At 43.6% G+C, this 22729-nt stretch overlaps 1 protein-coding gene across 1 annotated transcript; it reads right to left on the reverse strand.

The window, feature by feature from the left end:
- Positions 1 to 2333: 2333 nt before the first annotated feature.
- On the reverse strand, positions 2334 to 17778 carry LOC105710196 (uncharacterized). Its single transcript, XM_064370535.1, has 5 exons — positions 17689 to 17778; positions 17244 to 17431; positions 17063 to 17200; positions 3627 to 3726; positions 2334 to 3142 (listed from the first exon to the last, which is right to left on the reverse strand). Exons 1-5 carry the CDS (start codon positions 17776 to 17778, stop codon positions 3077 to 3079), a joined length of 582 nt encoding a protein of 193 aa, XP_064226605.1. The 3' UTR covers positions 2334 to 3076.
- Between the last annotated feature and the right edge of the window lie 4951 nt (positions 17779 to 22729).

Here is a 22729-nt window from a genome sequence, read left to right on the forward strand (position 1 = left end):
TTGGTATGAGGGGGTGGGGACTTTGGGAGGTGATTAGGTCATGAGGGTGAAGACTTCATGATTAGAATTAGTGTCCTTATGATAGAAACTGAAGAGAGCTCCTTTGTCCCTTCCACCATGTGAGGATACAGCTAGGAGGTGACATCTATGAGAAAGCAAGCCCTTGTCAGACACCAAATCTGCTGGTGTTTGATCTTGAATGTCTCAGCCTTCAGAATCATGAGAAATAAATGTTTGCTGTTTACAACCTACCTAGTTCATGGTATTTTGTCATAGCAGCCCGAACACACTAACACATTCATGTACATTATAATAGAAGAAAGGAAGGACAAAAGGGGAATCAAAATTATAAATGAAAAAAAAATTCTATTTTCCTTTTCCTTTTCCCCTACCATCTATATCCCTGATAGTCACTTAGTTATTTCTCTGGTGTGGCACAAGCAAGGACTAATGCAAGCAGGCAAAGAGCTAGAGCAGAGTGCTAGAGGCCTTCTGCACAGCCAAGCTTCATTTTTTTTGTTGCTGTTGCCAGAATCTGGGCATATTTTTGTGTCAATACATACAGACCTATTGTATTTGTTTTTGTTGCTCCCTAACTATTTGCATGAATATACCATGAACGTTTTAAGCCATTTTCCTACCTTGGAAGTATCCAGTGTTTCACTGTTACAAATGGTGCTGGAATGAATCTGCTTGAAAATATATTTGTGAGCACATGTGTTGGTATTTCTGAGTGACAGAATCCCAGAAACAAGGTTTGGGTGGAGACTCCAAAGTTACACTCCCACTTAATAGGACGTAGGCTTACCCGTTTCCTCAAAGCCCCACTGAACCTAGATATTGCTGATTGTTTTAACTTTTGTAAATGTAGAAAAACAATCTCATTACTTAATTGAATGTAATGGTCAGTTCAGTTGAGATTTGTTCTATATGTTTATAGGCATTTAATTTTTTTTCTATGCTGTGACTATTAGCATCAGAATCTTGACTGCAATGATTAGGGAGTTCCACTCAGTCCTGAGGCCTATCTCTAACAACATCCTATGAAATTTTTTAACACAAGAGTTAGTGAAAGGAACGTAACAATTTGTTAAGAATGGCTGAGCCAGCAGCACTCTGGAATTAGAACCCCAAGAAGTTTTCCTTTGCTGTTTACTGGGTATATCCATGTGTGACAACCACATGTACCATTCACTGAGGTTCTTGTGGCAACTTCTAGAACATACACATTAAACATCTATTAAGGGTCTTCTGCTTAGGTAGGGAAGGGAAGGGTCTTACGTTTTCTAGGTTGGGGGCTTTTGGGGTCTTGCAGGGTTTTCTGTTATGATTTTGGTTGTCTGTGTTACTGTTGCCTTTGCTTTGCCCCAGTCTGGCTGAGTATCTTCCATGTGAAATAACGTCTAGCTCTGCAACATTCTCATGGGGGATGTCACCTTCTCAATTCAGAGCCCTTTTTGTTAAATGCAGTCTATTGCCTTTGCATAAGAAGTCAATTTTGTTTCATTTCAAATTCAAGGAGCACCTACTCTGTGCTAAACTTCAGGAATACAAAATTAGATAACACTAAGTCCCTATTTCAGGAAAGCCTTCAGTCTGGTGGAGGTGAAAGCCATATAAGGTGAAATACCATGGTCATATAATCAAGACAGAATGATGCTCAGGATTCTCTGGGAGATAGGACCACTCCTCTGCTTTCCAGTTGCTATAATCTGAGTGTTTATGTTCTCCCCAAATCCATATATTGAAACCCTAATCCCCAAGGTGATGATATTAAGAGGTGGGGCCTTTGCAAGGTAATTGTGTCCTGAAGGCAGAGCCCTTGTGAATAGGATTAGTCCCTTATAAAAGAACTCCTACCATTTTCGTGAGTTTACAGTGAGAAGACAGCCATCAATGAGGAAGCCTTTACCAGACACCAACTCTGCAGGCACTTCAATCTTGCATTTCCCAACCTCCAGAACTGTGGGAAGAAAAAAAATTGCCACCCCATGTATGGTATTTTGTTATAGCCCAAACTGACTAAGATATCAGTGAGCAGGTAATGGAAACTCTATGTATCTCATTCCTTCATCTGTAAAAGATAGAACATAATAACACAACTGATAAGATTATTATGAGTACTAAATGAATTATCCAAATAAAGTACCCAGAGCATGTCAGGTAGTAAGTGATCAATGTGTTAGTTTTTAGTGTTATTATCACTGTTTTGTAAAGTATTATTAATATTATTATTGCACTACAAAAAGGCGTCTAACTCAATCTAGGGGTTACTGGAGAAGGTGATGGCAGGGTCAAGTTTTGAAGAGCCGAGAAAGTGGATTTAGCCTTGATTGAGAGATGAAATGTTTCCTTATTATTTTTTGTTGAGCAGTGACAGCAGCTTGGACATTTAAACTCCATGGTCTCATATACAAATGAAGATGCTCAGACAGAGAAATCACATAACTTGCTCACAGTTACACAACTAGTAAGTGTTGATGTTAAGTCCTGAATGTATAGTGTTTTTATTTCCTCTATTTTGTAGATAACAGTGAAATGCAGAGAGGTGTTGGGGGTCAAAATTTAAATCCATGTTTCTCAAAGTCCTGAATCCGTGTTCTTCCCACTACCCTAAGCTGCCCACTTAAGAGAATATATGCATCTTGTCTCTTTCAGATGTTGGAACAAGACATTAGGCTTCTTTATGATTTGGTTTTCTTATTTCTAAATCAGGCCTCTCTACACCTCTCCTTTCTGCATACTGCCCCCCTTTCAGCCTCCAGGAGAGTCTGTGACAATGAGTGGGCTCCCTCTGCAAGGTGCTTGGATTCCTCTGAAGAAAGAAAGCAAGAAAACATGAAGTATGGTGATGGTGGCATTTTCAAGGGCGGATGATGAATGGAAACTTCCTGACATTTCAAGCAACAACATCTGAAAGGAAGTGGAATTTTCCTGAAGCACAGACAGGAGATCTGTGTCACAAGCTATTGATTTGGTGTACACATCTTGCATTTAATCTGGTGATTAATTTGGAGGGAGGCTGCATGCATGCTGGGCTTTCATTTCGTGAGTTTAAAAGCCCACGACCTCTGATTTATTTTGTTTCATTCATGAGGGGCTGTTTTATTGCGAAGGGTTGAATGATAGGTTTCCTGGCAGGCTGTAAAGACAGGTAAAATTTAAATAAGAAACATAAAATCTTTCAAGGCACTCTATTTATCTTTTGTAATTTATTAATCACACCTATTGAAGGCTGGTTGACCCTCTGGGAACAGTTCAGCAAAGAAAAACTATTGAGCACGTTAAGCTTGCCAATCCTTTGCTTTTCTTTCTCTTCATTTAGAGATGAGAAACTAAGGACCTAAAATAAGAAATCACTTGCTATGTCATACCATGAGCTGGAACTGAAATTAACTCCTAGCTTTGCCCTATGACTTTGAGACCACCAAAATACAAGAAGTACGTATAGAGCTCGAAAAATGCTCCTAAAATATTCAAAGTATTTTAATCATAAATTGAGAATTAACATAAGCACTCTCTAACTTATATCTCATCAATGGCTCCCCATTGCCTTAAGAACAATTGTCTTAAAAGCCAGCCTCCACTTCGCTGGCAAGCTCCATTCTTGTTCCCCTTGAACTCACTTCCATCCATATGAAACACCTTTGCCTTTTCCCAAGTAGAGTATGGTCCTTCTTATTGCTGGGCTGATGCAAACGCTGTCCACTTGCCTGGATGTTTATCCTGGAAGGAAAGAAAGAAAGAAGAAAGGGAGGAAGGGAGGAGGGAAGGAAGGAAGGAGAACGTGGGTTTACAGCTCATTTTATTAGCAGGCATTGCCTCTTTGGGTTAGTGTTCATTCCAGCAATTCAAACTACCCCTGACTCACAAGAATTTTAATTTCTCTATTGGGACTTTATCATTTACCTGAAGTTCTCCCACTGTAATCTTCAGGTCTGACATGGTTCCATCTCAAGAAGTTACCATACTTCTCTTGGCATAAGCTCCCCACCTCCTAAAAACCCAAGAAACTCTCTCTTTGATGTCTTAGTAGATTGTAAAAACCTCCCCCATCTATAGCACATGGATTCCAAGAAATTAAACCAAAAACTATGTTGAGAGTTTCTGAAGGGGGAAAATTTAGGTGGGCCTCATTATCTTGAAGGATGGTGCAAAGTCAAACAGCAGGCATTCCCAAAAGGGGCTGGGGACACCTGCAGAACATGATATAAAAATGTCAGATAACTGAAGAGTAGCTAGATACAACAGGGTCAGGGTTGAGGGTGAGCATGGAGAACACGTCTTAGACTGTGTGTTGGCATCATGGAAAAGATAGAATTCTAAGATAAAGGGTGGAGGAATGGGATATGAGAAGAATTGAAGAACAGGGCACTTTGTTCATTTAATAGCACATTTTATTGAATATCTAGTATGTAACAGGGCCTGCTCTGTGAGCTCAATATATAGGAGGAAAGAAAATGTGATCAAAAGACTGTTTTTGATGGAATTCAGCCTCATGGAAATCTGGACTGCAACCTCAGTTCTGTCACTCATTACTTTTTTGACCTCACATGGTTTGTTTTGTTTTCCTCATTTGTAAAATATGTGTATTCTTTTCTGTGTCTTGATGGCCTGCTATGTTGTTGTGCCAGGAGCTGTGCTAAGCCCTGGACATGCAGCAGTGAACTAGACAGACACAGTTCCTGCCCACCCTTACCCGCACCCACCCCTGCCTGAAGCTTATTGAGTAAAAGGAGGGATTGACATATTACCAGAATAAAGCATTGTCTGTGGAAGATCTAGCAGGGTTGAGATGGCATTTCACATGCATGGCTCTTAGGATTCAACGAGATAAATGATTTTAAGGGGACACCATGCTTTCGACAAGAGCACAGGCTCTGGAACCAGACAGCATGAGTAAATTTCAACTTTGTTAGTAAATCTCAACTATTTACTAACTATATCACTTAAGGAAGTATCTAAGCCTTTCTGTTTTCTCATCAGTAATAAGGGGATAATAAAAGTAATTCATGCCGTTGTTAAAAAAGATTAAATGTTAATGTATGTAAAAAGTTTAAAATAGTGTCTGGCACAAAAGTACACAATTAATATTTATTATTATTATTACTGTTATCACTGACACAGACCCTGGCCCATGGTAGGTGCTCACAACTGGTAGTTCCTGTCCTCTGGTACACAGCACTTCTTAAAATCCCACAGGTCTAGCAGAATAGTAGTCCATGCTTTGTATTTCATCATATATCAAAGGCCCAAATTGATAACTACAGAAAGGATTGTTCTCAGTGTCATTTATAATTTATTCTTGTCTGAGCAAGTAGCCTTGTTGAGCCTTTGAAGAGCACAAGAGTCTTCCCTGTAGGGTGGACTAGAGACTAAAGTAAGATTATCAGAGAATTAGAGCCACAGGAACAAGAGAACCTGTAAAAAAAACTTGTGTCCCAGATGGCTGACAGCTGGCTGTCTTCAAGGAGCTCTTTGGAGGAAAAGGTCACATTTTGTCATTCAACCAGAAGCATGATATTTGGGGTCTTATACACTTGGGGTCACTGCTTGACTCTGCACTTACAAGCCACGCAGTCTTCTGGGTCATTTGATAGGTGGAAAGGATCATGTCTACATCATACATTTGCTAGGAAGGTTATATGGAATGATTAGTTTTTAAATGCCTGAAAGTTAATAGAACTATTGTCCAACCTTGCCGTCAAATAATGGTGGTGATATTATCCTTAGCACTAAGTGATACTTACAGCACCAATGGTCAAACAACCTTCCTCCTCCAGTGCTAGTAAGACTGGTCTATACCTTACAAGGAATAAGGTCTCAGAATTAGGGACCCAAGCTCCATGAATACGGGAACTGATGAGTCCTGTTTCTTGTTGTATCCCCCAGATGATCCCTAGCATTCAGCAGTAATGCAACAAATGCTTCTTGAATGGATACATTGTTAAGAGGGACAGGCATAAAAATGCAGCATGTTTGGAAAGAGGCCAGCATGATAATGGGACTCAAAACCACATTGTAAAAGGCACATTGGTGGAAGTCGGGCTGCACAACTAGCGATGGAAAACTGAGCATCGAGGTCTTCTGAAAGGTGGTTGTGTCAGTCAGGGCTTAACCAGCAAAGCAGAACCACAGGAGGGATGGTTGGTTGATTGATTGATTGATTGATCGGTGAATGAAAGAATGAATAATAGACAAATACACAGATTGATAAATAAAATTAAATAACATCATTATTATTGTTTCAAGTATTATTAATTATCCTATGTAATTGTGGAAGTTGGCTAAGCCACAGGGAAGGCAATCAGGAAGGGAAGACCCACGGGGAAGAGAGAGCAATTGCAAGCCCAGCTGCACTTGATACACTCAAAATCAACTGAATAGGAACTTTAATTCTGCAAATCCCCTTCACTGCAGCACCTAGATTAGTGTGTGAATCCCTGAGTGATGGTGTGCATGTGCTATAAAGTGGTCTCTGCCTCCCATCCAACGCACAACTCTCGTGGAAGAGTATCTCTTATGGCCCACCCTAACCAGAAACAGACCAGAGAGGGAATTCTGGGGTGGGTGGCTCAGCCTAGCCAAGTTGATGCTTTTCCTCTATGTCCCAAAACATTGATGTTTTCCCCCTTATTTCCCAAAGCCTTCACAGTGGTCATAGGGAAAAGGAAACAAATTCTTATTCCTCAAAGATAGAACCAGGCTTAATGGGTGGGAAGTTTGAGGAAAACATATAGACCTAGCTGAAGAATAGGTGAGAATAGGTGGCTAGAAGAGGTGTGTGAGCAGAACTGAGTCCTTGATATTGGCAGAATGGATGGGAAGGTGACCTGTAAAGACTCCTCCCATTTCCGGGACTCTCAACCCACAAGTCAGGGACACAGGCTCTAGGGCTGATGCCACTATTCCCAGGCAGGCTCAGTCACCATTGTACAATCCTCTGTGTGCCAGGCACAGTGCTTGGCACCATAAGACCTTAGGCAGGAAGACCAGATGATGCCTGAATCACTTCTGTTTCAAGATCTAATGAATCTTTTCCTAGGGATTGAGAAGGTGTTGCCCACACTCGAAATTACATCTCAGCAAAGACATGACAGTTAAAATCATGTATGCCAATTTGAGGCAGCACTGAATTGGTGGGTCACGTGGCCTAGGGAAAGAGCTTAGCCTGCACCTCTTGAGCAAACACATGCAGCTTGATTTCACGTGTCAGTCTGCAGTGAAGTAAGACTTCTAAATTCTGCATGAGGATATTGATGCTCTCCAAATTTCAAAAATAGTTTACACACCCCTTTCACCCCTCAACACCTTTGCACCTGCTGTCATTTCCCCTTCCTAAACTGCTCTTCTAGCCTGTTCTAGGTATCTAGTGCTGTGTAACAAGGCACCCCAAAAGTAGTGGTTTAAAACAAGCAAAGAAAACCACCATGTATTTTGTTCACAAATCCATGGTTCAGGCAGACTGAGAAGGAACAGCTCCTCTCTGCCCCACTCAGTGTCAGCTGCGTGGCTCAAAGGCTGGGGACTGGAATTATCCACCATCTCTGTCTATTGCTATGTGATTTCTCCACGTGGTCCTTCCAGCGTGGCAGCTGCAGAGTCGCTGGATTCCTCACATGTTGGCTCAGGGTTCCTGAGGGTTGTATCCCGAGAGAGAAAGAGCCAAACAGAAGCCTTATGGCCTTTTGGTGACCCAGCCTCAGAAATCACGTGTATCATTTCTGCTACAATGTCTGGGTGGAAGCAGTCACACGCCCCCACCCAGATTCAGGAGAAGAGAACACAGACCCCCCACTTCTCTGTGGGAAGCATTCCAGTCCCATTGTAAGAGCATGTGGGATGGGAGATATATGTTGGTAAGTCCATCTTCAGAAAGTACAATCTGCACCTACTCTTTTTCTATCTGAGAAACACTTGTTATGTTTCAAGACCTAACTCAAATATCCCTTCTTTACAAAGCCTCCCCAGCTCTCCCAGAGCAAGATACCTCCTCCCTGGAGCCCTATCAGCACTTTGTACCTCTGCTTTCAAAGTACTTTGTGCCCTAAAATGGTATTCTTTGTTGCTTTCTGGAGACTATGAACTGTGAGCTCTTAGAGGCCTGTGGTGGTATTTCTATATCTCAAGCTTTCAACATTGGGATAATGCTTACTTAGGAAATAAATGTTACTGCAAGCTAGGCTAAGGTTTCTCATACATCTGGACTATCTGCATCTGAATTCCTGAGTACTTGCTCAAAATGCAGACTCCTGGGCCCGCATCAAACCTCATAGATCAACTCTTGGGGACAGGACTTGAGAAGCTGCATTTTAATAAAACTCCCCAGATGATTCCAATAAATATTAATTAGCCTTTGCAAGCTATTGTATCCCCAGTGCCTAGTACAGTGCTGGCACATGGTTGGTACTCATAAATACCTGATGAATGAATGAGTGAGTGAGTGTGTGAATGAATAAATATTTTTAGAGTGGATCAGGAACATGAGAGTCAGTTTTCTCTTTTGGCTAATGTGATGTCCAGTTCTGGCTCCAGAGTCAGATAAGCAGACATTCCTCTAGGTCAGACCCAGGTGAGACTCAATGCCCTATGTCTCCCTTAATTGGGTCTGTGGCCTGGAAGAGGTGGCAGAGATGGTAGAAGGGAGAGAATCCTGGTGGTTGCAAAGCTGGTGCATTATCTCACCATCTACCAGCAGGCTCCTTCACCATCCCCACCTCCTCCTTGGCCCCCACCCCCACGCATCCTGTCATATCCCAGATCAGAACCATTCTGGAAGCAGTATTTGCTAGTTTGACATTTCAAAATAGCATCAAGGAAGCTAAAGATAGCTAGGTTACAAGAGAGGTTAAACATCTTGCCAAATGACACTGAGCAAATTAGGTCTTCTCTATGTTGATCCAAGGAATACATTGATGTTTTTCCTCTGTTTGGAGGAATAGAAGCATTGGATGAAGCGGGGAGAAGACATTGAACCAAGAGCCAAAGCACAGAACCTCAGTCTTAGTTCAGTGGACAGTAAAGGAGTACATGTATTCAAAGTCTCGGTTAACAGACTCTGCTTTCTCTAGTTGTCTAAGAGTAAGCCTGACACAATAAAACCCTGCTCTCCGGACTACCTGTACAGCCCCCGTGTTCACTCGTGCGTCTGGCTTCTGCTCAGACAAACACAGCCAGGAGTTATTTGAGTTGAGGAAGCAGTTTGTGCATCTGAGACAGTTAAGAAAAGAAGTCACTACACTTTTACTTCCTTTTCTTATCTTCCTGTCTCACCACATTTCAACTAAATTTTCCAAAGCCACAAACATATGACTGTGGATGTACAGAGCTGAAGGCCAGAGCCTGGTGACTATGGGGAGATATGGTGTTCCCCAGAGATCAAGCATCTACGAAGATGTCAGCTTGTACAAATAATAACACCGACCATTTAGGAACTGTTCACCGTTTGCCAAGCACTCTGCTAAGCCTTTCACATACTTTACTACATTTACTCTCACAATAATCTGACAAGTTAGGCAGCATTATCCTCCCATTATCGATGAGGGACTGAGAGTCAGGGAGGTTAAGCAACTTGCTTTGGGTGCCACGGCTAGTAAATTGCTAGTAAATTGCAGAATTGAGATTCAGCTCAGATGTGTCTGACTCCAAAGCCTGCTTTCTTCCCTAACATGTTAGATCCTTTAAAAAGGTAGACAAGGGGCCGGGCATGGTGGCTCATGCCTGTAATCTCAGAACTTTAGGAGGCCAAGGCAGGCAGATCACCTGAGGTCAGGAGTTCAAGACCAGCCTGGTCAAAAAAGTGAAACCCCGTCTCTACTAAAAATACAAAAACTAGCTGGGCATGGTGGTGTGTACCTGTGGTCCCAGCTACTTGGGAGGCTGAGACAGGAGAATTGCTTGAACCTGGGAGGCGGAGGTTACAGTAAGCTGAGATCACGCCATTGCACACCAGCCTGGGTGACAGAGTGAGAGTCTGTCTCAAAAAAGAGAAAGAGAGAGAGAGAGAGAGAGAAAGGTAGACAAGAGCTATCCCCATGGTATGCCCTGAATTAAATCCATTCCAAGAATCGAACCGGCTTCAGAGAGGGAAGAGATGCCCCTTGAGATAGGCAGGCAACCACAGGTAGGGTGGAAGGGAGGGAAATTCTCACTCGGTGACTCAGCAGCCCAGCGCACTGCCTGACCTTTTCCCCATATCACTGATACCTACTGAAAGGGTGATCCCTGCTTATGTCCTGCAGCCTCAGGGGTAAGTGGCAACCTGAGTCACAAGGGACAGACAGAATGCCAGGGCTGAATGACTCGCTGCCTCTCCTACTCCGAATGTGACTGCCCCTACCCATACAGTAGTGCTGTCACAGCCAGAACATGTTGTCAGGGAGGAGGGCAGGGTGCCTGAGGGGGCAGGGTGCTGGTCATCTGGCTAAAAACAGGGGCTGGGAGTGGGGAAGGCCACTCAGTTATGCCTGGTTTTGGTTCCAAGCTCTATAATATGATTCAGGTGCCTTGCATGGCCCCCTGCTTTCCCAGCAAATTCACTTAAGAGCAGAGGGAGGAGGTACTAATGGTTTCCACATTTGGGGCCCTCTGCAGTGAGGCCTTTCAAGCTCTGGGGCAAAGAAATCTAACCTCACTTCTGAGTAGATCCCTGCTCTGTGGAGTGCAAACGTGTTCATGGAATACCTCTTATAGTGAGGGTCTTAGGCCTTGTGGGCAAGACTCTGAGAATATGATGACAAACCAGCAAGCAGAGATGAAGCTTGCCCAGAGTTTACAGTCGGTGGCAGAGACAGAAAACTAAAATATGCAGTTAAGAGGACTGTGGGTGCAGTAGCAACAGAGGAAGGCACCTCATCAAGAGTTAGGGGTTCACCCAGCATGGTGGCTCACGCCTGTAATCCCAGCACTTTGGGAGGCTGAAGCAGGCAGATCGCTTGAGGTCAGGAGTTCAACACCAGCCTGGCCAACATGGTGAAACCCCGTCTCTACCAAAAATACAAAAATTAACCGAGCGTAGTGGTGCGTGCCTTAATCCCAGTTACTTAGGAAGCTGAGGAAGAAGAATCGCTTGAACCTGGGAGGGAGAGGTTGCAATGAGCTGAGATCATGCCACTGCACTCCAGTCTGGGCAACAGAGCGAGATTCTGTCTTAAAAAGAAGAAGAAGGGCTCAAGAAAAGTGTCTCTGTGTTAGTGACTAAGCCCTGCAGGCTGAAAAAGAGTTACGGTGGAGAGGGGCTTGGAGACTCAGGGAACAGGGACAACAGCACCTGGGAAGAGCCAGGTGGGTGGGTGCAGATGGGGTGGCCAGAGCATAGGGTACAAGGGCACAATGTGTGAAGAGGTGAAAGGAGATGCCAAGCAGTTGGCAAAATCTTCAGGTCTTGAAATCCATCAAGGACGGCAATGGAAGAATTATAAGCAGGCTGAGATAGAAGGAGATCCATTTAGAAATACCAATCTGGCTTCCGAGAACAGCTAGGACACAATAAGATACATGCAGGGAGAGCAGTTAGGAGGCTGAAGCGGTGATTGGGGGCTATAATAGTGGTGTTCTGGAGGAGGGTGGTGGCCGTGGAGATGGACAGGAGCACGAGGGTAAAGGGAGTGACGAATTATATGGTCCTTGCCTTCAAGGAGAAAATAATTTTAGTTGAAAAAAATCTTTTCTCCCTTAATTCATCTGAGTCCTCTCTGACTAGAAGGATGCTTAGAGGTCACTTAGGTCAATTTTTCCCTTGCAAGAAGTCCAGGGATTTTGAATTCTTTCATGCACAGAGGGAGTGGGTGAATATTAGGCAGCAAGGGGAATACTCTGGGTGGGCAGCTGAATTGGACATAAGCTTTCTTGAAGTTCTAGAAATTTCCAGACATGGAAGAAGTGTGTATTCTGCTGGTCATCCCCATGGCTCCAGGCAGTGGGGTGGTTTTGAGGTGACAGTTCCTCTGCTGGCTGTGATGGAGCACTCTCCTTCCTTCCCCAGGCAGAACCCCCAGCAGAGGGGGGCCACAGAGGCTGGCAGGAGGCTGAGCGCTCCTTTCTGCCAACAGGCCCAGCCACAAGTGCTTGCTGAGTGACTGCCCTGTACCCAGCCTTGTTCCTGGAAACTGCTGTGATAACACTCTCTGGGTGAGAACCAAGACTCGTTGACCTTTTACATAGGCTGAATCTGCAGGAAAAGGTCATTCTTTTTGGAGGTTGTTGAAAATTTAATGACAGCAATTCCTTAGGCTTGTAAAACCCTTTAATGTTCTCAAAGCACAGAAAACACCATCTTCTCTTATTCTGAGTGGTGTTTTACAGTTGTAAAGCACTTACACAGTGACATGCTTGACCCACAGGAAGCCCTGGGAGAGATGCAGAGATCATGGGCCCTAGAGCCCAAGTGGCCTCAGTGCAAATCTTTTTTACTCTACACCTCGAGACTAAAAATACAAACAAATTATCTGGGCATGGTGGCACGAGCCTGTAATGTCAGCTACTCAGGAGGCTGAGGCAGGAGAATCGCTTGAACCCGGAAGGTGGAGATTGCAGTGAGCTGATATTGCACCACTGCACTTCAGCCTGGGTGACAGAACGAGACTCTGTCTTAAAATAAAATAAAATAAAATAAAATAAAAATAAAATGATGCTGACTAGCCCAGTACTTAATAAAGGCTAGCTTCCTCCACTTTGTTTCTCACCCATTCCCATATTCTAAACAAGGACACATCAAAGGTTGCCACACTAGAAATGGTACCTGGCACATAGAGGGTCTGAAATAAATGTTAGTTTCAATTTCTCTCCCTTTAAACCCCTAAACTAAAGCTATTTCTTCCCCAGGTTTTTCCTCATCCAGCCCCTGGTATTTCCTGGGAAACTCCTTTGACAATGTCACAGAGCCCTGGAGCCTCTCCCTTGAGAAACGCCCATGTATATAAAGAGGCACCACACAAACCCTCTTACCCACACCATTTTGCTTACAATTTTAGGAAGTTCAGATTCCCTGAAGCTTAATTTAGAAGGCTACGATGGCACCCATGACACAAACTATCTTCTGCCACAAAGAATAGTTCTTCAGTTATCTAATTTCTTTTTGTAGTTTAAAAATTACAAGGAGTTAAAGATCAGCTTTTCTTCTTGTCCAAGTCTGTGTTCTATATGGTGATTGAAGAGTGATAGATACACAGTGAATGTTAATTGAATGCCTGGGTAGACAAATGGATGGATGAATGGAAAGGTGGGTGGGGAAGTGGATGGGTGAGTAGGTGGTTGAAGGGATGGTGGTAGATCGGTGGATAATTTGGGTGGTGGAATGGATGGGTGGGTAAATAGGTAGGTGGATAAAATGGTGAAGGGATTGCCACACTCAGAGAAAGGCCCAGGCAAGCAGTGAGAAGATAAATTCGTGATTGTGGGGGACCTTAAAACCCCTGGCAGAAGACCTCTGATATAATCAATGGAATCTGGAGGGATCTAAGCAGAGAATAAATGGAAAAAACAATGTCTTAGCAGGTTGGGTCAGAAGCGGGGCTCTCTGCTGGGTGGGACAGGAAGAATCTGAGTCAGAAAGCCAAATAGGAAATGGGGCAGGAGATGGGGGAACTCCTGGCCAAGAAATCAGAGCTGATGCTGAATGGAAAGCAGAAGCTGCAAGACCTGTTTCTAAGGAAAAGTGGAGAGCAGACAGGATCCAGGGGGTAGGGGAGAGGACTGAATAGAGACACAGGAATTCATGGCATGTGGGATTCTCTGAGTCATAAGTTCAACAATCGTTGGTTGAGTTCTTTCTGTGTGTCAGGGGTTGTTTAGGCACTGAGGATAAGTCCTTGGTGTCAAATAAGAAAGACAGAAACATTAATAAAAGTTGAGATTTACGGAGCATCTGCTCTGCACCAGACACTATTCTTTGTGTGTGTGTGTGTGTGTGTGTGTGTGTGTGTGTGTAGTCTGCAATTTATTTTTTTATTTTATTTTTTATTGCATTTTAGGTTTTGGGGTACATGTGAACATGCAAGATTGTTGCATAGGTACACACGTGGCAGTGTGATTTGCTGCCTTCCTCCCCATCACCTATATCTGGCATTTCTCCCCATGCTATCTCTCCTCAACTCCCCACTGCCCGCTGTCCCTCCCCTATTTCCCCCCAACAGACTCCAGTGTGATGCTTCCCTCCCTGTGTCCATGTTCTCATTGTTCAACACCCACCTATGAGTTAGAACATGCGGTGTTTGATTTTCTGTTCTTGTGTCAGTTTGCTGAGAATGATGGTTTCAACCCAGACACTATTCTAAGGGTTTAATGTGTCTCTTCTCAGCAACGATTGTATGAAAGAGGTGTCATCATCATTGCTTCACAGATAAGGAGGCACAGAGAGAGTAAGTCACTTCTGCAACACCACTAGTTAAGTATCAGAGCTGGGATTTGAACCCAGTTTCCAGGGCTTATGTGCTTCTTTGCTGTGCTATACTGCTGCCATTAAAGGAATGATTAAATGACAACTGTGCCGCAGGGTGATGAGAGATACGATGGCAGTCTTTACTGGTTACTGTGGGGCACAGAGGGGAGGCGGTGATTGACTTTGGTTGGATGGGTTTAAATGGGTTTTAGAGAGAAGACTCTTTTAAGCTGGATTTTGGAAAATGAGTTTCTTAGGCATCCCGTAAATAAGCAGTAAGGTTCTAAGATGAGGAAATGAGGAGAAGGGCATTCCAAGCAGAGGAACCAGCCTGTGCAAAGTACACAAGCACTGAGGAGTGAAACAGCAGAGACCCATGCAGGAAACCATAAGTAGTTCTACGAGGCTGCTTTGCAAGGGTGAGAGCTGCCAGGAGGGAAGACATGCTGCCTACTGGGAATAATACTTAGGAATGTTCCCCTCAGCCTTTCTAGAAATGGATGTTGTTCAACAGGCTTTTAATCTTTTATCATCCTGAATAACCCCAACAAGTAGGAAAGAAATATTAAGACTATTCTTATTTAGGAACTAAGAAAACAGCTTGGAGAAGTTAAATGACTGGTCTAAGATTACACCTCCAGTGTGTAGCAGAGGTCAAACTAGATCCTCTGACTCCTAACTTTAATAATCTGGGCACACTGGCTCACAAAATGTTTTGATGAGCACTGCTGGTACAAATTAAAACAAGATCAAGTTCTTGGTTTTCTGCTACAAAGGCAATGATGAGGCCGCTCAGACCTGCAAAGGACACAATATGAAGTCTTGACAGAAAAGTAACTACCAAGATTAATCAACAAGGGCACAGCACTTCACAGCTTGCAAAACACATTTACATACAGAATCTTAGTTGACATTTATGAAGGCACTGTGGCAGATTGTACAAATAATGTTCTTGTTCCCATTTTTCAGATGAAATAGATATATTAATTGATTTGTTTAAGTCACACAGCCTGTAGGTGACAGATGTAAGACTCAAATTCAAGTGTTTCTAATGCCAAAGGTACAATATCCATTGGGGGCTGTTAATATAATGGCCAGTGTTTACTGTCCATGTGATTACTATGTGTTAGTTGCTATGTTAAATGCTTACATGCAACATTCCGGTTCCCTTCTACAAATATGCCAGGAGGTATATACCTGTTTTAAAATAGAGAAAATTGAAAGTCAGAACAGTTAAGGTCCCATAGCTAGGATGACCAGCTAACCACCACTCAAAGCCACTGCATCTAATACTGTGCAATGTTGTCCCAATCATCTTTAGACCCTAGTTCAGTCCCCCTGAACCGAGGAAAAAAATACTTTGAGCTTTGCACAAAACCTCTGTAAAAGCAGGTACATTTGAGGATGAAAAGTGTTAACTGTTTTGCTCAAACCTCTTGATTCCCTTTGTGGATGGGTCAGTGAAAAAGGTCAAGTCCTCCGTGTTACTTGTGAGGAGGGCCCAGAGAGGTCATGAGACCTAATCAGTAACACACAGCAGCAGCAAATTCCTAGTTCAGTGCTCAAAAGTTTAAACTCCAAAGCCATTCAACTCCTCCCTGCCCTCTGTCTTCTTTATGATCTGGACCTGTAGGGTAATAAGAACCAGCATGAAAGGCAGTCAAGCTGGGATTTGAATCCTGGACATTGAATTTACCAAGTATAAGCACTTGGACAAGTTGCTTTGTGTCTCAGCCTCAGTTTTCATAGCTATAAAATTGTAATATAACATTGTTATATACTATTATTCAACTTGAAGTGGAATCGAAAGGGTTAAGTGAGGGAACACCCATCATTCTATGTCATTCCTTTGCTTTAATTTCTTCCTAGTACGGGACACTACTTATGATAATTTTATTTGTTTATGAGTTTACTGACTTTCTTCCTTTGTCTTTCCACAGTTGTTCTTCAAGTGTCTAGAATTGCACTGATTAGCACAGTGGCCGCTAGCCAGTGTGGTTATTAAGCATTTGAAATGCTCCTAGCAGGAACTGAGGTGTGCTGGAAGAGTAACATACACACAAAATTTCAAAGGCACAGCATAAAAAGTAAATGCAAACTATTTCATTGATAATTTTTATATTGATCAATACTGAAATAATATTTAGGGCATATGGGGTTAAATATATTATTAAAATTACTTTTATACCTGTGTCTTTTTACTTTCTTTAATGTGGCTGCTAGAAAACTTAAAATGTCATATGTAATTAATTATTATTTCTATTGACCAGTGCCAGTCAAGAAGGATGCTGGCACATACTAGGTGCTCAATAAATAGTTGAATGACTGAATATTTTTCCTTGAATGAATGAGTGGCACAAAAGTGAAAGTAGGTGAATAATAGTTACTCTCAAGTAGGTGACCTCCACAGGATAAAGCTGTCTGCTTTAGGTTAATAAACTCATTCTGGTTGAGGTGTTAATTAATAGCTGATAACAGCTTAAATTTTTGGCATGAGTCAAGGTAAGATGTACATTTTAATTGCAACTTTCTAGAAGTCAGATACAAGTAGGCTTTTAAATTCTACTGTGAGGCCTTCCAGAAGAAAGCTTCCTTTAGATTTATTTTTTTAAAAAAAGAACAGGACAAATGCTGGGAGTGGGGATGGAGCAGAGGATGCGGGGAGATGCCTTTGTTTCCCATTACCTGCTGAGTCTGGTCCGGTCCAGGGCACACAGTGGGCGCCGAGTAACCGTAAAAAGCAATCGAAGGAAATCGGAAGGGGGAGAGGCAGAGGCCACAACCAAGACACGGAAACGACAGTCAGTCGAGGCAGCCGATAGGCTGCCACGCGGTCAGCAGAGGCGCAGGGCAGCTGGGGAGGGACCTTGCCACTGGGCGGAGGGGCCGCGCTCCCCGGCAGCGCGGCGCGGGGGCGCCAAGCCAGGGACCGCAGGCTGCGAGCAGCGGGAACGGACCTGCCCCGGGTCGCGGCCGTTTTTCCCGGGCGGGGCTGCGGCTGCAGGAGAGGCGGACGTGCCAGCTGAGGGTCACTGCCTCGCCGCAGGGACTTTCCTGGGGTGGGAGTGGGAGCACGTAGGAGCCCTGGCCTTTCCAACTTCCCAGGTCAGACTGGGGGTGGGACCATCCTGCGCGGCGTCTTATGCAGGGAACCAACCCAGCGCTAGTCTGCCCTCGCGGGAACTTGTCCTCTTCCCCTAACCTTTCAAGTCCGTCCCTGCCTCCAAGGCTCCAACAAAGTCCCTCCTTTCGCCCAGAGCAGTTCTCAAACTTGAGTGCATCAGCATCACCTGGAGGCTTTATTAAAACACGTTGCTGGCTCCCTCCAGGGTTTCTGATTCTGTGGGTTTAGGGTGGTGATGCTGATTCCTCTGGTCCAAGAACCATCCCTGGAGAGCCATTGCCCTTTAGGTAACGATTTCCCCCTCATTTTCATTCCTAACTCAGTCAGCACCTTGTTCAGCCTCCCACTGAGCCTGGAACCCTTGACAGCTGGAGAAACAAGTGGGTTGCTGCTAAGCTAGCAGGGCACCTGGGAATCCCAGCTTCCAATCCAGGGCGTTTTCCTCTGCATTCGCTGCTTCTTTTACTCTCTTGGGAGCCTATGTGTGGGATCCAGAACAGGGCAGAACCCTGAGTAAAGGCTGAACGAGACGCGGGGTTAGTTAAATCCAACTGCAGGAGAGGGAAAAAGAAGAGTCTTTTTCTTCAGGAGAGGAGAGCGTGCGCAGAGGATGCCTGTCCATTGACCAAACCTGCGCTGAGCATCACCATTGACACTTTGATTCATTCAAAAAACAAAGTTAATTGAGCAGGCCCTGTATGCCAGGCACTGTCTTGGTATGGGGCATAATGAAGGAAATAAAACCGAGATACCTGTCTTTGGAGAATGTACTTTCTAATAGGGAGATTAATAAACAAAAGAGTAAATTATTGAATATATTAGAAGGTAATATAAGCTAGAAAAAGAAATACAAGAGTAGGGTAAAGGAGTGCAATAGAGTTGCAATTCTAAATAAGATGGTCAGGGTAGGCCTTATTGATGAAGTAAGAGAGCCATGGGATAGCTAGGGAAAGAGTGTTTCCAACAGGGGGAACAGCCAGCACAAAGGTCCTGAGTCAGGAGCATGCCTGGTGTTTTTGAGGCTCAGCAAAGAGGCCATTGTAACCGGAGTAGGGGCGGGGATGGGGAAGAAGCCGAGGAGGAGATGAGGCCAGGGAGGTAAAGGGGCAGGCAGGAAGATGTTAGAGGACTGGCCCAGCCATTGTTACAGGCCTGACTTTTACCCTGAGACGTTCTTCCAATTTTATTTACTTTTTTGCCCTAATGATTCTTGCCTTGTCCATCTGCAAAATCTGCCTCGAAAACAGCCGTTAACCATCCCTTGGCTCACAGCTGGAGCTGGTTTTGAGAATGACACTATTTTCATAAGTCAGCGGGCCCCAACCTCTCAGATTTGGGGCTTGCAAAGGTTGCAATGACCCTTTCTGACCTGCAGATTAGAAAGTTGGTCATTCACATTTGCCTTTAGCAATTTTTTTCCTCTTCTCTCATTATTCTCCATATACCTCCTCTGGGTTCTTGTTCCCCTGACATACCTGCTTCCTGAGGCTTCCCAGATTTCTAGAGCAGCACTGTCTAATCAAAATATGATACGAGACACATATGCAATTTTAAATTTATTTATTTATTTTTTGAGATGGAGTCTCACCCTGTCGCCAGGCTGGAGTGCTCACTGCAACCTCCACCTCCCTGGTTCAAGCTATTTGCCTGGCTCAGCCTCCTGAGTGGCTGGGATTATAGGTGCATGCCACTACACCCGGCTAATGCTTTTGTATTCTTAGTAGAGACGGGGTTTCACCATGTTAGCCAGATTGGTCTCCAACTCTTGACCTCAAGCAATCCTCCCACTTCAGCTGAGCCACCGCGCCTCACTAATTTTAAATTTTCTAGTGGCCGCATTTAAAAAAAAGTAAAAAGAAACAGGTAAATTTAATGTTAATGACATATTTGATTTAACCCATTATACCTAAAGTATCGTCTCAACATGTAATCGAGATAAAAAACGAACACACTATCATACATTATTTTCTTCTATACTGTCTTGAAGCCCAGTATGTAGTTCACATTTATAGCACACCTCAATTCAGACTAGCCACATTTCAAATGCTCCATAGCCTCATGTAGCTAAGGACTACCCGCCAGCACAGTCCTAGACTACTCATGTTCCTCCTCAACTCCCTCTCTTTAACATAACTAATTTTTGTTTCCAGACTGAGCTGACACTTTCTGCAAGAAGCCTTCCTTGATTTCTCTACTTTCCTCATATGCCTATGAGAATTAAATGAGTTAATATATGTAGAGTGCCTAGAATAGGTACTGCCACATAGTAAACCATGGAAGTGTTAGCTATCATTATAATACCACTTATTATGGTTGTAATAAACTGATCAGTTATATAACTATTACTTCACATTTTCCTCTCCCTGTTATATTCAATGGTCCACTGGGAGAAAGGACCCTGCCTGCCTTTCTTGGGACCTGGGTCTTTTCTTGGGACCTGGGTCTGGCACAAACAGATGAATATTCAATATAAATGTACTGAATGAATAAATAAATATGAGGAAGTATGTTTGGGGTTAACCTTAAGCATTCTAATTCTAATGTTGCAATGGATTAAAATCAGAATCCTGGATAATAATGGTATCAAACTCCATGTTTATAGAGGTTCAGACTAGATTCTAAAGAGAAATGAAATTTGGTCTCAAAAATGGAAAGAAAAAAAAAAAAACAGGACAATGTGGCAGAAAAGGCCCAGACTGAATTCAGATACACCTGAGTCTGAAGGCTTGCCACCTCACATACTATTTGTATGGCTTTGGAGATGTTACTTAACTTCTCCAAGTCTCAGTTTTCCCATCTGTAAAATGGGATCTGAGCATCTCTTTGCATTATGTACCCACACAGTAAGTTTGTAAGTGGCAACAACGCAGGCCCTAATCTCAGCTCAGCCATACTCAGTGAGGCTACTTAAGCTTTCTGTACCTCAGTACCTACTGTGTGTGTGTGTGTGTTCTTTTAGTGGTTAACGAGATATGATACTATACATGTAAAGGCTTGATACATGGTAGATAGCCATGTTAGTTTCTTTATATTTTCTTTAATCTTCATTCAACAGTATGTGATCTTTCTTTTTTCCACTCCACCTTTTCCTCATCAAATGAGGAAGGAAAGCTCAAGCAGTTTACTATTTGGGGAAAATTGAGCCATCCTGCCTTTTCTTTCTTAAGAAAAGGCCCTAGGGGAAAACTATAAAACTTGCCACTTTAGTCTCCACACCATTTCAGCCTTCTTCCAGAAAGCCCTCTGTTGTGCCATCTTGATTCCTAGCATTTTCTTCTGTCTCTAGTTCTCACAGATGAAGTAGTTCCCATCCACACTCTATGAATTTTGCTGCTTGTTGAAGAGGAATGCCAGACACCTAAAAAGGGTTGGCACTTGCAGCTCAGCATTCTCAAAGCTCTCTATAGAGCTAAAGGTGCTGTGCTACAGCACTTTTTCCATTACGTCTTAAATGTCCATGAATGCATTTTCCCCACTAGACCCTGAATGTTATGGGCAGATATAGCCCATGTCTCTCTCTGGATCTGAACCCTTAGCAATCAGCTGGACGGACACACAGGAGGTGCTGGCTAAACCTGTGCTAAATGCATAATGTAATGCATGATGCAAAAGTCACTGTGATTGCCTCTCCACCAAAATGTAAGGAAGCCGGACACATGTGTGTGGTGAAAAGCTAGAATGGGAGGAGGTTGGTTGGTTGCTTGTTTAAAAATGAAACTGAACAGGCTGAGAAGCTTACTCATGCATCTGCTTCCCTTCAGTGTCCTCTAGGGAGGAAGGAGAGGGAGAGGGGGAGTTGGGAGCCTAGGAGAGCTAGCAAGGTGCCCTCTTCAGCACTGAGTCAGCAACACCCAGCCTTGTGGACACAGGAAGATCCTGATTTCAGGGGCTGAATCACATGAATAACTGGAATAGTTGTTTAGATCATAATGAATTCCCAGAACCTTTCCAAGCCAACCAGCAGGCACAGGCTCTCTTTCTACCCTCAGCACTTTCCAGCTTTGTGACTTAGCAGAAAGAAAGAGGCCAAGCCTGGGTCCTGGAAGAGGAGAGGCTGCAAGGGAGTAGGGCTTAGGGATCCTCATCACTTCCATTGCCAAGCACTGCAGGTTGTTTCTGGACATTTTCGTGTTTCAAGGAAGATGGTGAAAGAGACTGGCATTGCAGGGATGAATCCTGCACAGACGGCACAGCTGTTGTGTTGCCTGGGAAAGGTACAGGCCAGGGCGCTGGCACCTCACAGTGAGTGGTTAGGGTGTCAGTGATACTAATGCCCTGGGAGCCCGGGCAAGTTATCCTCTGTGAAATGTCATTAGAGGTCTGTGTACCTTGGAAGAAACAAGATATCTAAACTCTAGACCTAGACGAAATGGATAGGAGAGGGGGAAGGCTAGCCTCTGGGAAATTGGGGAATGATGCATGAGTCTACAGGTTGCATCTTCTAAGCTCCAAGTCAAGAGCTCAGCACCTCCCAGAAATGCCTGTTCTGAGCTCCATGGAAGTCCTAACATGAGTGCCTTGTTCAAAACATCAGCTCAGTTCAAAATTTATGTCTCAGCGTTTCCTTCCTGAGAGTATCCAAAGAAGATCTCAGCCTTCTATGATTTTGCTGTCCTCTCCTTGATATCACATCCACTGTGAATGCCTCACCCAGGCTAGTGAACGGACACTATTGCCACATTATTCATGCTTATGCTTGCTCCGGGGCAGTGGTTATCAAGCTTGAGCATACATCAGAATCATCTGGAAGACTTATTAACACAGATTTCTGGGTCCCACTCCCAGAGTTTCTGATTTAGTAGGTCTGGGATAGGACCTACATTCATAACAGTACCCAGGAGATGCTGATGCTGCTGGCTCCAGGATCACACTTTGAGAACCACTGCTCTAAAGCAATGTTCACGAGTATATTTTTAGGTCAAAGACTCACTGGAGAATCTGTTGAAAAGCTTTTCTACCACCTCCCAGTAAACCATACACAAATACTAAAAAATCATAAAAATTTCTTTACTATTTCAGCGTTCACTAGATTTGCAGAAATTTATCCATGAACTTCTAGTTTTAAAAAAAAAAAAACTCCTGATTCTGGTCCAAACCAGAATTAATAAGTGGGATGAAGATTCATAAGATTCAGGAATGCAGATTTTATTGCTAACAGCAGAGGAACTGATTGAGCAAAGTAAGCATTTGTTTTGTAAAACTAGACTACCTGGTTTCAAATCCTGGCT

Source organism: Aotus nancymaae, unplaced genomic scaffold (genome assembly GCF_030222135.1).
Source record: "Aotus nancymaae isolate 86718 unplaced genomic scaffold, 86718_ANA_hifiasm-v0.15.2.pri h1tg000007l, whole genome shotgun sequence".
Lineage (NCBI taxonomy): Eukaryota > Metazoa > Chordata > Mammalia > Primates > Aotidae > Aotus > Aotus nancymaae.

What these genes read in the sequence shown, in the direction of transcription:
- LOC105710196 (XM_064370535.1), bottom strand. Translation starts at nt 17,778, where the DNA reads ATGGCTCTCCAGGGATGGTTCTTGGACCAGAGGAATCAGCATCACCAC. An exon ending in CCCTGGAGGGAGCCAGCAAC is followed by an intron (nt 17,432 to 17,688) that starts GTGTTTTAATAA and finishes CTCCCACCCCAG; the next exon opens with GAAAGTCCCTGCGGCGAGGC. An exon ending in GGTGTTTCATATGGATGGAA is followed by an intron (nt 3,143 to 3,626) that starts GTGAGTTCAAGG and finishes CTGTCTTTACAG; the next exon opens with CCTGCCAGGAAACCTATCAT.